The sequence below is a fragment of the Pteropus alecto genome, unplaced genomic scaffold (assembly GCF_000325575.1).
Source record: "Pteropus alecto unplaced genomic scaffold, ASM32557v1 scaffold110, whole genome shotgun sequence".
NCBI classification, from domain to species: domain Eukaryota; kingdom Metazoa; phylum Chordata; class Mammalia; order Chiroptera; family Pteropodidae; genus Pteropus; species Pteropus alecto.
The window spans coordinates 25,452-38,627 of NW_006431920.1; the positions used below are offsets into that span (position 1 = coordinate 25,452).

Consider the following 13,176-nt stretch of genomic DNA (forward strand, 5'->3'; position numbering starts at 1 on the left):
AAGGAAGCTTTTTAGATTGAGACATATCTATGATTAGAGGTGAAGATACTGTTCTTAGAGAATAGTGATCATTTTCATAAAAAATAAGAAAGCAGTTAATAATTTGCATGGAAATCAAAGGAAATCAGCTTTCTGCATCCGAAACAGTTGCATGACTATCCGCTAACCGGAAAGGGCTCCGTGTTTTTCTGAGGGTGAAAAAACAATAGGGAAATGGTTCTGTTAAACATACTGTGGAGCAGAATTCAAGTTATAAAAATATACATTAACAAAAGTCTTCAGATGGGATATTGTCTTTTTCACCAGATTGAATTTTAGTAGGTACATAATTGGAATATATACTAAATGACAGTTTTCTGATTAGCTCAGGAATTGAATAAAGGTTTAGCTAAAATCTTGATGGACTTTTTTGTGGGATGACAAAATGATTCTAAAATTTATCTAGAGAGAGAAATTAATGAAAATTTATTGGTGAAGAAGGGACTACGGAAGGAAGATTTGCTCTTTCAGTAAAAGTGTGCTTATGAAGCCGTATCGATGAAGATGTAGTGCTAATGCAAGGAAGAGGGCAGTTCACTGAAACAGCAATGAGCCTGGATACTAAGCCGACTGTCCCTGAGATTTCAGTCCATGATAAGGTAGCTTTTCAGATAAGCAGGGAGGAAGTGAATTACTCAATAACTACAACCGGGAAGTTGGTTAGTTGCTAGTCACTTGAATTAACAATATAATCAAGTGATTATACTTAATCACTTGAATGAAATTTATACTTATTTTAATGTGTATGGAAAAAGGAAACTTAAATATATGAAATAGGAATATTTTTCTGATCTTAAGGTGGAGAAGACCTTTCCAAGTTAAAAGCAAAGAAAGAAAAAGAGTTAAGGAAAAGTTGATATAAACCTTAAACAATATTAAAAAGCAAATGATAAGCTAGTGGAGAACAGCAAAATAAATGTATTTCTCTTGTCTGTAGAGTGTTCTTACATATATTCCATTGCTCTCAGTAGTAAATTAGGAAAAGGACATAGATGAGCAGTATACAAAAGAAGAAATAGCAACAGCCAATAAACTGCAAAAAAAAAAAATAATAAAGTCTACCCATAATCCAAAACGTGAATTGAAACAGCAATGAGATGACACTCTTTTCTAAGTCAAATATTTCTGTTTCTCTGATTTTTAACAGTTGGCACTTCTTCTGTAGCTGGTAGGCATGTAAAGTCATACAACCATTTAGCTGTATGTATTTAAAAACCTTAAGCCAATAATTCTACTTCTGCAAGTTTGTCTTAAAGTAATCAGAACCGTGTATAAATATTTATGTTCAAAGATGTTTGTTACCAGCATTATTTTGTAATAATGACCAATGAAAATCACCTAAATGTCTAACAGAAAAAGATCGGTTAGGTTAATTATGCTATTTGTAGGATGGACTACTACGCAAGTTATACATTTGTTGAATACAGTCCCATTTTGTAACAAATTTAGATATAGAAAGAAGACCAAAAGTATATATACCAAATTGTACAGTATCTCTTGTGGGTGGGATTACATGTAATATCTATTTGTTACATTTTAAAAAATAATTTTCAGAATTTTTACAGTGACCAAGTATTACGTTTGTTACAGGAAGAAAAAAGTGGGTGTTCTTTTTAAAAAGTATATTTGAAGAGAGTAGAAGAAATGGAATTCTCCTAGCTTGGCTTAAGGAACTATTTCCCTTTCATTTGGTCTAATGTTTTCGTTTCTCAGATGGAAAACTGAGATCCAGAGAAAATTAGTATTCACACAGATAGTCAAAGCTTTTCTAGCCCCCAGCACAGTCCTTGCTAGTTTTCCGTGCTGCGTCTTCAGCAACCAGATTTCATTTAGTCGGCACAAGTTAATGAGAAGTTTTGTTCACAGCTCGAGCTAATCCAAGATACAGGGTTCCATGCCATTTGCTGAATGAAATGGATGCAGCCAACATTGAACTGCAAACAAAAAGGTAATTTTAACTTACTTTTAGAGTTTGAACGGTTTTTCTGGAGAATGAGGATCTCATTTAGATCTAAATATTCAGAAATGAAAATTCAGAAGGAAAAAGTCAACTAGTTAATGCCAATATCTATTTTGCTGCTGAATTTTTATAGTGCGAGTATCTTTTACTTCGAAATTATCCTTATCTGTGAGAGTGAACAAAATAATGGCACATAAATGGCCATTGCTAAGTGACGATGGAAACCTAAGAAAACTAGAGAAATGGGTGAGCACATAATTGAGCTAAACGAATTGTATCCTGGCCTGTCAGGTTATTCCCTCGCTACAGAGAACCTGCTGTGAAAATCATGCCTCCTATTTAAATAGTCGTGGAGAACTGACCTGTAGTGACAGAAGACCAGGTGAGCAACAGGAAGGACACACGGATTCTGCAAACCATTGCGCTTCACGTCAGCCTTGGGCGGAAACCTATGATGGGTTATTAAAGGGACTGGGATCTGGAGGATTTCAGCATTCTTGTTCGAGGTCTAACCTTGGACCCTGAAGAACTGGTTCTTAATTTGCTATCTGACACAGTCGGTGGGGTACTGGGTTAGGGAAGTGGGTGTCTCATGGTCTTTTTGTGGACCTGAGTGCTTGGTGATATAGCAGGGAAGTGTTCAATATTTTTACCATTGACTCGAAGCTGGGGGCGGGAAATGGCAGGTAGATTGAATGGCAAACCAAGGTTAAAGGAAATCTCAGCAAAAATCCAGACACTAAAAATATAAAAAGTTACCAGTAAAGTATCTTAAGCATGGAAAAATAACCTGGATGAGTGGTGTCGATTAGCAGTTGGTTTTAAAAAAAAAAACAAAACAAAACAGCCTAAGGGGTGTTAGTCAGGCAGCATTAAGCTTTATCATGTGGTCCTCAAAAAAGCTAGTGCCATCTTTGACCACATTAATCGAATGTGTCTGAAGTACCTGAAAGGTGGTGATAGCCTCCTCCAGCTTCGCACGGCTCACACTGCCTGCCATGGAGTGTGACCCTGTGCTTCAAGGCCCCTGGGTGGCCATCGCAGGGCTGCTGCTGCTGCTGTCATTTGACCTGAGGAGAGCAGACTCGGGAGGACCCTGAGGTCAACTTCTGATATTCTCTGGGAGAGTCCCGGGGTCTGGTAGAACTAAGGAGGAGCTAGAAGTTTGTACATCCGACTCCCAACACAGTGATGAGGAGCAGGTTTCTAGCATTTTGTTCATAACTAATCTCAAGACTGGAAGATTTGGGGTGTCAGTTATTTGTTGAGAGTAGCATCACACAGCGCACGTGTGTTAAAACTCATTTTCCTTGGAATTCACGGTGGCAGAGCTAAAAATTTGCTGTTGGGAAACTGAGTCATTTGGAGCATGGAAGAAAAGGATATTAAGTATAATTACTTAGGTAGAATGAAGGAATTTATATTGTAAATCAAATATTTTTGGTTTGAGATGAAACGGTGTTATAAAAACACAGCATTTATATATTTTTTATACCTCTTTAAAGGGCAGAATGTGATTCTACAAATAATAATTTTGAATTGCATCTCCACATGGGCCCTCATTATCATTTCTTCAATGGAGCTTTGCACCCGGTCTCTCAAACCGAAAGTGTGTGGGATTTAATCTTCGATAAAAGAAAAACTTTAGGAGATCTTCGACAATCGATATTTCAGGTAATTTAGCCTCCCTTCCTCTTAATTTAGACATTAAGGTCCATGTGAAGCTGGATTCTTCTTTTCACAACTCCTATTTAGGATACAACTGTTTATTTTTCAAAGCTGCTTAAGAAAATCCTGCATCTGCTAGTTCTGCAGAGAGGCGGCCCAGATGTCGCCCCATCACGCTTCCTAGAGAGGCCTCTGTGCACAGGCAAGACTTTGCCATCCTGCCAGGAAGTTTTCACCGGGAGAAGCAAGCCTGCTTTGTTTTGTTTTGGGGAGAAAACGAGTGTGAGGTTGTCCCTTTTTTTGGAAAATAAATGAAAGAATTGTTTTTAAAGGGAGTGAAAAGATAAAGATAGGCATGTTGCCTAAAACCAAGAACTACTAAATAAATAAAAGCAGCTACCTTTTCTGCCTTTCAGCACAGAATAGCATTTATTTAAGAAGATTCCTAAGTGAAGGAAAATATCTGCTGGTCCGTAGTAAAAAGAGACATCATCGTAATCATCGTTTCCAAGTAATCCAGTTGTGTTTTAATGATAACAACAACTGGACTCTATATCTTACAGTGATTTCACATTAATTGTATCACTTGGTTATTCAGCCCCATGAGGAACAAGCTAACTAACCCCATTTTAAAGATGAAAAAATTGTGATTCAGCTGTGACTGCCAACAGACATCTCGTGAGCGGTGGGTCTAGGACGCCGGCCCAGGTCTCCTTCCTCTTCCTTTCCTCTTAATCACGTGTTCACCCCACACTACTTCCTGATGAAGGAAAAGGGAAATAGAAAATGTAAACTTTTTTCTTTTTTCAAAAATAAATGAATTTTCTGAAAAACTATTATCAATTACCAAAATCATTAGCTTTCTTTTGATTTTCCTCTTGTACATAGAAAACCAGGCCAATTTCTGTTTTATTTGTGGTTGATTTGAAAGACATTTAAACGTTGGATCAGTATCAAGATTTCTAAAACTGCTTTACATTTCTAAACTTTCACATGAAAAGTTTATTTCTGAGCCAGTCCTGGCGGTGTTGATATAGGTGGTCTTGGGCATCTGACCCAGTCTAGGGCGACAGTAGGTGACAAAGGGAAAAGACTTTTAAGTGCACATCTCTATTATCTTAGAAGGAGGCCACTGGCAAGAGGCCGTGAGATTGACACAGTTAACTGATTACTTGTAAAAATGAAATTTTCTCTTTAAGAGTACTCACTGTCTTGGGGTCTCGTGGAGAGAGGCTGCGTAGGACTTATCTTTATGAGTGATGTTATTTTGGCCACAGTCTCGAGAGTCTCAGATCTAGAAAATTCAAAAACAAAACGCTGGTAATCTCTTATACTTTTTAAAGTGACGGCGGAAGACATTCCTTTCATTAATGAGAACGTCAGAACTGCTTTTCCCTGAACAGCACTAATTAAACAAATCACTTTTGCTCTTTTGGACAGAGATTTCTGGGCTGGCATGTTGATCAGTTGGCGTCTGATAAAAGTAGTCTTCCCAAAAATTGAGTAGAATTGTTTAGATGGTCGTTGTGTTCTTGGTGTGTGCCAAGATTTTTCAGTCATTAATGGATGAGATGCACCATCTTTGGATTGGACTAATTTCACAGCAAGTGAGGTCTTCTGTCCTCATCTTGCTGTAGGGTGGGGATGGGAGCCTCACTCGTTTGCTCCATGTATCATCTACGTATGTACATTGGCACATTGCTCGTATTTAACCTGGAAATGTGGTGTATGTTACGTTTCATTTTTCTCTTTTCTTTCATTAATATTCTGTAGCTGTTAGAATTTTGGGAAGGAGACATGGTTCTTAGTGTTGCAAAGTTTTTGCCAGCAGGACTTCACGTCTACCAGACGCTTGATGGTAAGATAAATATTAAGACGCAACAACTCATTTTATATATTGATATATTTGTGGGGCTCCTCCATGATTTCTACACTTGGCCAGTCTTTCCCCCTATCTACTACTTTCTTAACTATGTAATTTATCCAATTTATAATGTATCCAATTTATATAATGTGTGAAATTTTACTAACATGGAAAATTTTTTTTTTTTTTTTTTGAAATTTAAGCTACCTCTCTACCAAATTACTTTCTTTAAGGCTTTGGAATTTTTTATGTTATCACAGTGTTTTTGAGCAAAATAATTTGAAACCATTTGAATCTTATTTATATAACATGAATTTTTAACCCAACTCTCAGCCTCACAGTGTGTAGCAAAAGAAACAAAAGTACTTGGAGAGCTTAACATTTCCTTCTTTTATGTAACAACAAAACAAATAACAGTACTCACGGTATTAACACTTACTTTGGACTTCACTGTGCCAAATAGTGAGATAAGTGTTTTATGTAAATTATCTCATTTGATTGTCGCAAAATTCTTTTATCCCCATGTCATACATGAGAAAAGTGAAGCGTTCAGACTTGAAGTACACGAGGACATACAGCTAATTAGTGGTGGGACTGGGACCATTTGATACCTAAGCCTTTTTCCTGTTCACAGTGACAAGTGCAGGTGACCTTTATAGTAACTCTTTTTTCCTGCCATCATGCTGACAAAGCTTATGTAGCAACATGGGGAAATACTTATAAAATGAAAGAAAAAAGCTACGGAGGTTAATGGAAAGAATAAAGATAAAAATAACATCAGTATAATAAACATAATTAGTTTCCCTTAACGGGGATGCTTTTTCAAACAGATACTTATGTCTCAGCTCTTTCTTTAGTAAAATTGTTTTTAGTAGTCATGACGAGTGGTCTCTGATGACCGCCTCTTCCTAGGAGATGACCTGGCGCTGTGTGAACTTGACCTTGCTGATGAGGAAGACATCTTTGTATGGAATGGAGTGGAGGTAAAAAAGTGTTGAAGAGATATTCACAATAGCTTTGGATTTCTTTTAAGTCATTGTAGTGAAATTTTATTCAGCATATGTAAAGGCAAGTAGATATAAGAAAACTGCTGACATACTTAATAAATTGTAGGTGCAGTAAATAGTAGTAACATGTTAAAGGGATGTTTATTGAGCACCTCCATTGTGCCACGCTGTGTGTCAGATGCTAGATACAAAGGTAAATAATCAGTCCGTGGTTTTCAGGCCTTCATGATGTAATTGCGGAAATAAAAGTGCCGGAGTAGTGGTCTGTGCCTATGCCCTGTGGGAATTCAGAGGGGGGAAGTAGCTATACTGACTTAGAGAATGAAGGTGACTTGTAGGAGCAGAGTGAGTTTTCTGAGTCAGGAAAGGAGCGAGGAACATCTCAGCCATTCAGAGAACTGTCCTTGATCCATCTCACGTACATCTGAGGCTTCCTCACCACCCCGAGGACTCACACATCTGTCTCTGCTCCAGATTTCTCTCCTAAAAAAAAGATGGCTAAGAGAAAGTTGTGAAAGAAAAACCTAAAATTATTTCCTGGTACTTAAAAGACATTTGTGAAAATTTTATTTCACTTGACAAAAATGAGAATTATTCTGTAAGAAGAGTCTTTTACTACGTTGTTATGTCGACTTCATTTCAGCAAATGTAGACTATACTCATGGTTGTCTTGATACCACTGTAGGTTGGCGGAGCCCAGATTCCCACTGGCAGTGACTGTGAACCTCTGCTTTTGAATGTCCTTCATCTAGCAACAAGCAGCGAAGGGGAGAAGTGTGAGCACTTGACAGAATCCACACATGTCTTCCCGTCTAATGCAGAAGTAGGCTCTGTGTTCACAGCCTTGGCGATCCCAGCAGGTGTCGCCTTCGTTGTCAGTGCCGAGCCTGCAGGGGAGGAGCACTGGACCGCCATCCCCGAGGGAGACCTGAAGAGGACGTTCAAGGAACAGGGTCTCAGAAACGGAAGCTCACTTTTGGTTCAGGATTCCAGTAATGATGACAACAGGTAACTCACTGAAGAGAATTCTCTCTTCGTTATTTTAATTGCAGCACTGTCTCTTAGAACTCTAAAGCTTTATTTTAATAATAACAGTTAAATGTTTCCTTTTATTTCTAGACATTGTGTTCTATAGATCATAAGTAGGATGTTCTAGATTAGGCAACTTGCAGAAAAATGGTACTGTAATATGATTTTTCGAGGAGGCAAATGCGATAACTAATATAGGTATAGACAAGAGAAGGTCTAGGTTAGTTGGCCATAAAGCAGAAATGAAATCCTATGGAATGAGTTCTCATCAGATCAGCACTCGTTATAAAACTGGAGGCATGTTCTCACAGCATTCTCACAGAAAAAATTTCATGAGGGTGATGTTAAGAGCATAGCAGAACTTGGCTATTTTGTCACAAGAATCCCATGAGTCTTTCATCACAGTCCCTTTTCTGACTCTTGAGATCCTCCCAGCTGCCCAGATAGGACAGTTAATGGGGAGTTATGTCCTTGATCCTGGAAGTCACACTTGAATCTCAGAAGTGTTGCTGCTCTTCATTTTTGTTATCCACGTCTGGGACGTTGTGTAGTGTCAGTTTCTGTGATCAGTGTAACCCCCAGATTTCCATATATTAAAGGCTTTAGGTCATGAACGACAGATCAGTTCCCTGCCTTATTAGTGCCATGAATATACTTAGATTATAGAGGCTCTGTGTTATTAATAGTGGCTGTGGCCCAGAGAAGCAGAGCATTTATGAACTGTGTTTATTTTGTAGAACATTTATCACTGTTGCTCTTTTGAACAGGTATTTCCCAGTCATTTACTTCCTCACCATGTGAATTTAATAAAAAAGTTTATTATATATATTTTTAAAGTAATGTACATTTTTTAGGACTGGGGAAAGACAGAGGTGAAGACGGCAGAGTCACGGCAGCGTCCTTGGACCACCAGTGCAGCGTCGGTCACCGTTAGCATACCTTTTTTCCTAAACTCAGATAATTGGCTTTTTGTTTTGAAGGTTTTCTCTTTATAAACGAAATAAGCATTTCATAGATAGTTATATCCTGCTTCCTCCCACCCCATGTTTGTAGACTTTTCTTGAAGCTCATTTCACGGTACATGATAATCTGTGCTGACGTTACCTAACTGTGCTCCTGGGGAGGCAGTCCACGGCGTGGGTAAGGACAGGGACGCTGGCGCCCGCTGCCTGGGTTTGTTTCCAGCCTTCTCACTTCCTAACACCGTGACTGGGCAAGTTACTTCACCTCTCTCTGCTCAGCTTCTTCCTCTGTAAAACAGGAAAGTAATTAGTATGGATGTCATGGGGTTGTAAGGAGTGAAAGAGTTAAGTGTTTACCAAGTACGCACACAGTGAGCGCTAAATATTTTAGCTAGCAGCATCATTATCGTTGTCATCATCCAGTTTTTCACTATTTTAGTATGATCTTCAGGGAACATCTTTGTTTTTAAAATTTAACTGCGTTGAGGATTGCTAACTTAAGGAAGAGTCCCAGAGTGGAATAACTGAGATCCAGAGTGGAATTGTGTCTCGGGGCTCTGAACACACGCCCAGAGAGGACTCCGCTGGCCCTGTCTGTGCCTCCCTGTGGATTAGGAAGCAGTCATTCCTTCCCCAAGACCCTTTACTACCATCTGTAGGAAAATTTTGTTAGAATAAGCCACTCTACTGCTGTCTGCTATCATAAAATTAAACTCTACAATAAAAAAGCAAATATACAATGTGTAGGATGTGAATGATACCCCTTAGCTGTGACACTGTTATACAGCGTCACTCCACACAGCCGTACGTGGCTGTCCTGTAATTAAACTAAATTTGGATTCCATGGCTGGGCTTCTGGCACAGGTGTTTTTAAAGCCCCTCTGGCGATGCCGGTGTTCAGGCAGAAGTCAGCACCTGACTGTTCACTGATAGCAGTTCTCTTTGGAACATGAGGCGGCAAATTATTTGTGTAAGTCAAAGGACATCTGGAGTCACGGAGATAGACTCCATGGAATACTACCTAACACTACCCCGAAAAGACTGTCTGCTTTCGTGAAGCCAGCTCGGTAGATGTGGTCACCTTTACTTAGTCACATGAAGGGACACATGCGAAATTTTAGACATGGCACCTAAGGAGAAGTCTTGATTTCCTGATCCTTTCTGGTCCATAAAAGTGCTATTTTAAAACTTCTTTTTACCTACAGTTTGCTGACCAAACAAGGGAAATGGATCACTAGTGCGAATGAGATCAACTGGATCCAAGTCAAAAATGTATGCCAGTCACAATCTGAAGAGGAGCAAGTGAAAATACCAGCAACTGTTAACACAGTGAGTAGAGTATAATTAAAGTCTGGTTGACAGTTTTTTAATTAACCGACTTTTATTTAAAAGCAATATCTTAATCTTTCAGAAGACTCTCAGTAGACTTCAGAATCTTAAGAAATCAACTTTTTATTTTTAATATTTGATTATTGCTTGTTTACCTATTATTAGCCATTGGTATGTCTCAAGAAAATATGCCTTTTTTTCCTCCAAAGCCTAGAATTACAATGTGGGAGTTAGCTATCAGTATATGGAATCTTCTGGCTTTCTTGTCAAATATGTATAATGTGGCATCAAAATACAAATATGTTTATATTTTTCAAACTATATCAAAATATGAAATACTGTTTTCAAGGGTCTTTTCAATATTTTTTAAACCAGATATATATGTTTTGCTTTTGTGTTGTTTCGTCTTTTTTTTTTAAGTTTAACTGAAATTGCTCTACCTTATACCCTATGCTCTCTATAAAGCCACCTTCTCTTTAAAAGGGATTCCTTCAGTCTTCCATTTGAAGACTGTGATACTGATGTCCTTAAACGTTATTTCAGGAAATATCTTTTTATATTTATATAAATTTATATTTATATAGTGTCAATTCATTTAAGTTTTTTTTCCTACAACATTTAAAAAGAAGCATTCTAATAGAATGTCTTTTCTATAAATATGATAATTTTTAAAGTGCATTAATATTTGGTGGCATAGTTGAGGGGACAGTGTAAGACCGAGGCACTAAAGCTCAGACCTGCCACCCTAGCCCTAAGTGTGGGTCCCTGGTGGGAGGAGAGAGTGGATGATCTCTGGCCTAGGTCTTACCTTTACATTTCTATGATGTTTTGCCCTAGAGGCAATTAGCCTAAACTTAAAAAAAAAAAAAAGCAAAGAGTTCGAAAATAAAGTAATTTAAATAGGCATTTTAAATGGCGCCCTTGGATTAATAGTGTACATTTTTATATTATTTATGCTTATTGGCTCTGAACTTATCATTCTTAACATAGAGAAATGCAATTACCTGCAGTCGCTTTTGTTTGCTCTCGTCAGAAAGATTAGTGGTTTGTCAGTTTTTTGCCTTTCTAGCTTGGTTGTTTCTTTGGTGTTCTGTAGGAGTCCCTTCTGTTGCAGTTAACATCCGTTTGTAAAAACTTAACTATTAAGATCTCAGTTTTTGCTTTTGACTTCTATGGAAGAGAGAAAATGAATTTCAGGGATGGAAAAACATTATTTCAAGTAGGTAAAAACTGCTAAATGTCAGGTCATTGATAACTCAGTTTGTACACACAGTCTTCGTTTTCCTCTCCTCCCATTGTTTTCAGTGTATGCACAGTCATTAGTTTGTTTCTCTATTTTAGGTGGTGTTTGATATTCGAATTAAAGCCATAAAGGAATTAAAATTAATGAAGGAACTAGGTAATCATTTATGTTTGCTTTTGGTTTTTTGGTTCGATTAAGCTTTGTTTTGACTTTTAATTGAAAAAATTATGGGAGAGTACAAAAAATAATTTAGGGGAATTTCATGCACCTACCACCCAAAATGGACAGATGTTAACATTTTGTCATGTGTTCGTTTCCGTTTGAAACATTACAGATAAAATCCTCTGTGTCCTCCTCTTCAGACCTCTCTCTCCACGCAGATACAACCAGTATATCTGATTTGGGTGTGTAGCTAGTCTGTGTATTCATAGTATACTATGTATGTTATGCTTCTGTATATATGCATATGTGTATATTGTATTTTTATATTTACATAAATTCTCTCATACTGAACAAACCACTCTGCAAACCCACTATTCACTCAGCTTCAGGTTTTAACAGCCTTACTGAAGTATACTTTATATATCATCAAACACCTGATTCATGTATAATGCAGTGATTATTAATTAGTAAATGTACAGCATCACCGTAATCCAGTTTTGGAACATTTCCATCACTCCCAAAAGAGCCCTCATTCCTGTTTGCATTCTGAGCCCTCAGCAACCACTCATCTACTTTCTGTGTCTCCAGACTTGCTTTTCTGGACATTCCATGTAAATAGAACCACATAATACAGAGTCTGTGTGTCTGGCTTCTTTTCACTTAGCATTCCATTTTTGGGTTCATCCATGATTTGGCATATATCAATAGTTTGTTTCTTTTTATTGCTAACTAGTATTTCATTATACATATATATGACATTTTGTTTATTCACCAGTTTATCGTTTCTACTTTTTGGCTCTTACGAATAGTGGTGCTATGAACGTTATCTTTGTGTGGACATGTGTTTTCAGTTCTCCAGGGTAGATATACAGGATTGGAGTTGATGGGTCAAATGGCAAATGCATGTTTCACCTTATGGGAAACTGCTGCCATGCTGTTTTCCAAAGTGGCTGCGGCATGGACCTCTCCTCACTAGCAGGGTGTCACGGTTACAGCTTCTCCACCTCCTTGCCAGTAGTTGTGATTGTGTGTGTTTGTGTGTTTAATTGTATTTCTTATGCAGTGACGCTGAGCACTATTGATGTGTTATTGTATATTTGTATATCCTAAGGATTCTATCTAAAAGCTACTAGAATTAATAAGTAAATTTAACAGGAATTGAAATCAATACACAAAAATTTACTGTGCGTTTATCTACTAGCAACAAAAACAAATGGAAAATGAAATTAAGAAAACACTTATAATAGACTACGATGTCATGAAATACTTGCAGATAAAGTTAACAAGATCTGTGCAAGACCCGTACCCTGAAAACTAGAAAACATTGCTGGGAAAACCAAAAGACCTGACTAAATGGAGTGAGGTGCCATGTTCTTGGATTGGAAGACATGACATTGTTAAGAGGCTAATTCTCTCAAAATTTCTGTGTAGATTCAGTGCAATCTCAGAGTCCTTGCAGGTTTGGTTTGATTTTGTTTTGTTTTTTGGAGAAAATTGAGAAGCTAATTCTTTAATTTAAATGGAAACGCAGAGAACTTAAGTATTCATAACAGTTTGGTGGGGAGCAAAATTGGAAGAACTGCACTACCTGATTTTAAGACTTACCCTAAAGCTGGCGTAGTCAGGACTGTGTACTGGCATGAGAGTTAGCACACAGACCGGGGTCAGCAGGCTGTGGCCTCAACCGGTTTCTGTACAGCAGCCGAGCTAAGGATAGTTTTTACATTTTAAAAAGGCTCTTTTACAAAGAAGAATGTGCAGTAGAAATCATAACTGGTTTTTGAAGCCTAAAATATGTCCCAGTGGAACTACACCGAGAATCCAGAAATAGGTGCAAACTTATTCTGTCAGTTGACTTTCAGCAAAAGCACCAAGACATTTCTATGGGGAAAGATATTATATTTTCAACATAA

General features: G+C 37.8%; 1 protein-coding gene and 1 long non-coding RNA gene across 6 annotated transcripts in view; one reads left to right on the forward strand and one right to left on the reverse strand.

Moving 5' to 3' along the window:
- USP40 (ubiquitin specific peptidase 40) overlaps positions 1–13,176 on the forward strand; it is a 69,915-nt gene that overhangs the window by 25,276 nt on the left and 31,463 nt on the right. For 4 of the 5 annotated variants that reach the window (XM_015585407.2, XM_015585405.2, XM_006906617.3 and 1 more), the window contains 7 exons: positions 1,906–1,987; positions 3,505–3,673; positions 5,441–5,525; positions 6,444–6,514; positions 7,224–7,546; positions 9,735–9,858; positions 11,200–11,257. In XM_015585407.2, the coding sequence (XP_015440893.1) occupies positions 1,906–1,987; positions 3,505–3,673; positions 5,441–5,525; positions 6,444–6,514; positions 7,224–7,546; positions 9,735–9,858; positions 11,200–11,257 (912 nt within the window). The remainder of the gene's footprint in view (positions 1–1,905; positions 1,988–3,504; positions 3,674–5,440; positions 5,526–6,443; positions 6,515–7,223; positions 7,547–9,734; positions 9,859–11,199; positions 11,258–13,176) is intronic. The other variant, XM_015585409.2, reaches the window with a different exon arrangement.
- Positions 7,557–13,176, reverse strand: part of LOC112475388 — an 8,873-nt gene continuing 3,253 nt past the window's right edge. Inside the window, exons 2-3 of the long non-coding RNA XR_003044681.1 lie at positions 10,863–11,028; positions 7,557–8,817 (exon numbers count right to left, since the gene is read on the reverse strand). This is a non-coding gene — a long non-coding RNA (uncharacterized LOC112475388). The remainder of the gene's footprint in view (positions 8,818–10,862; positions 11,029–13,176) is intronic.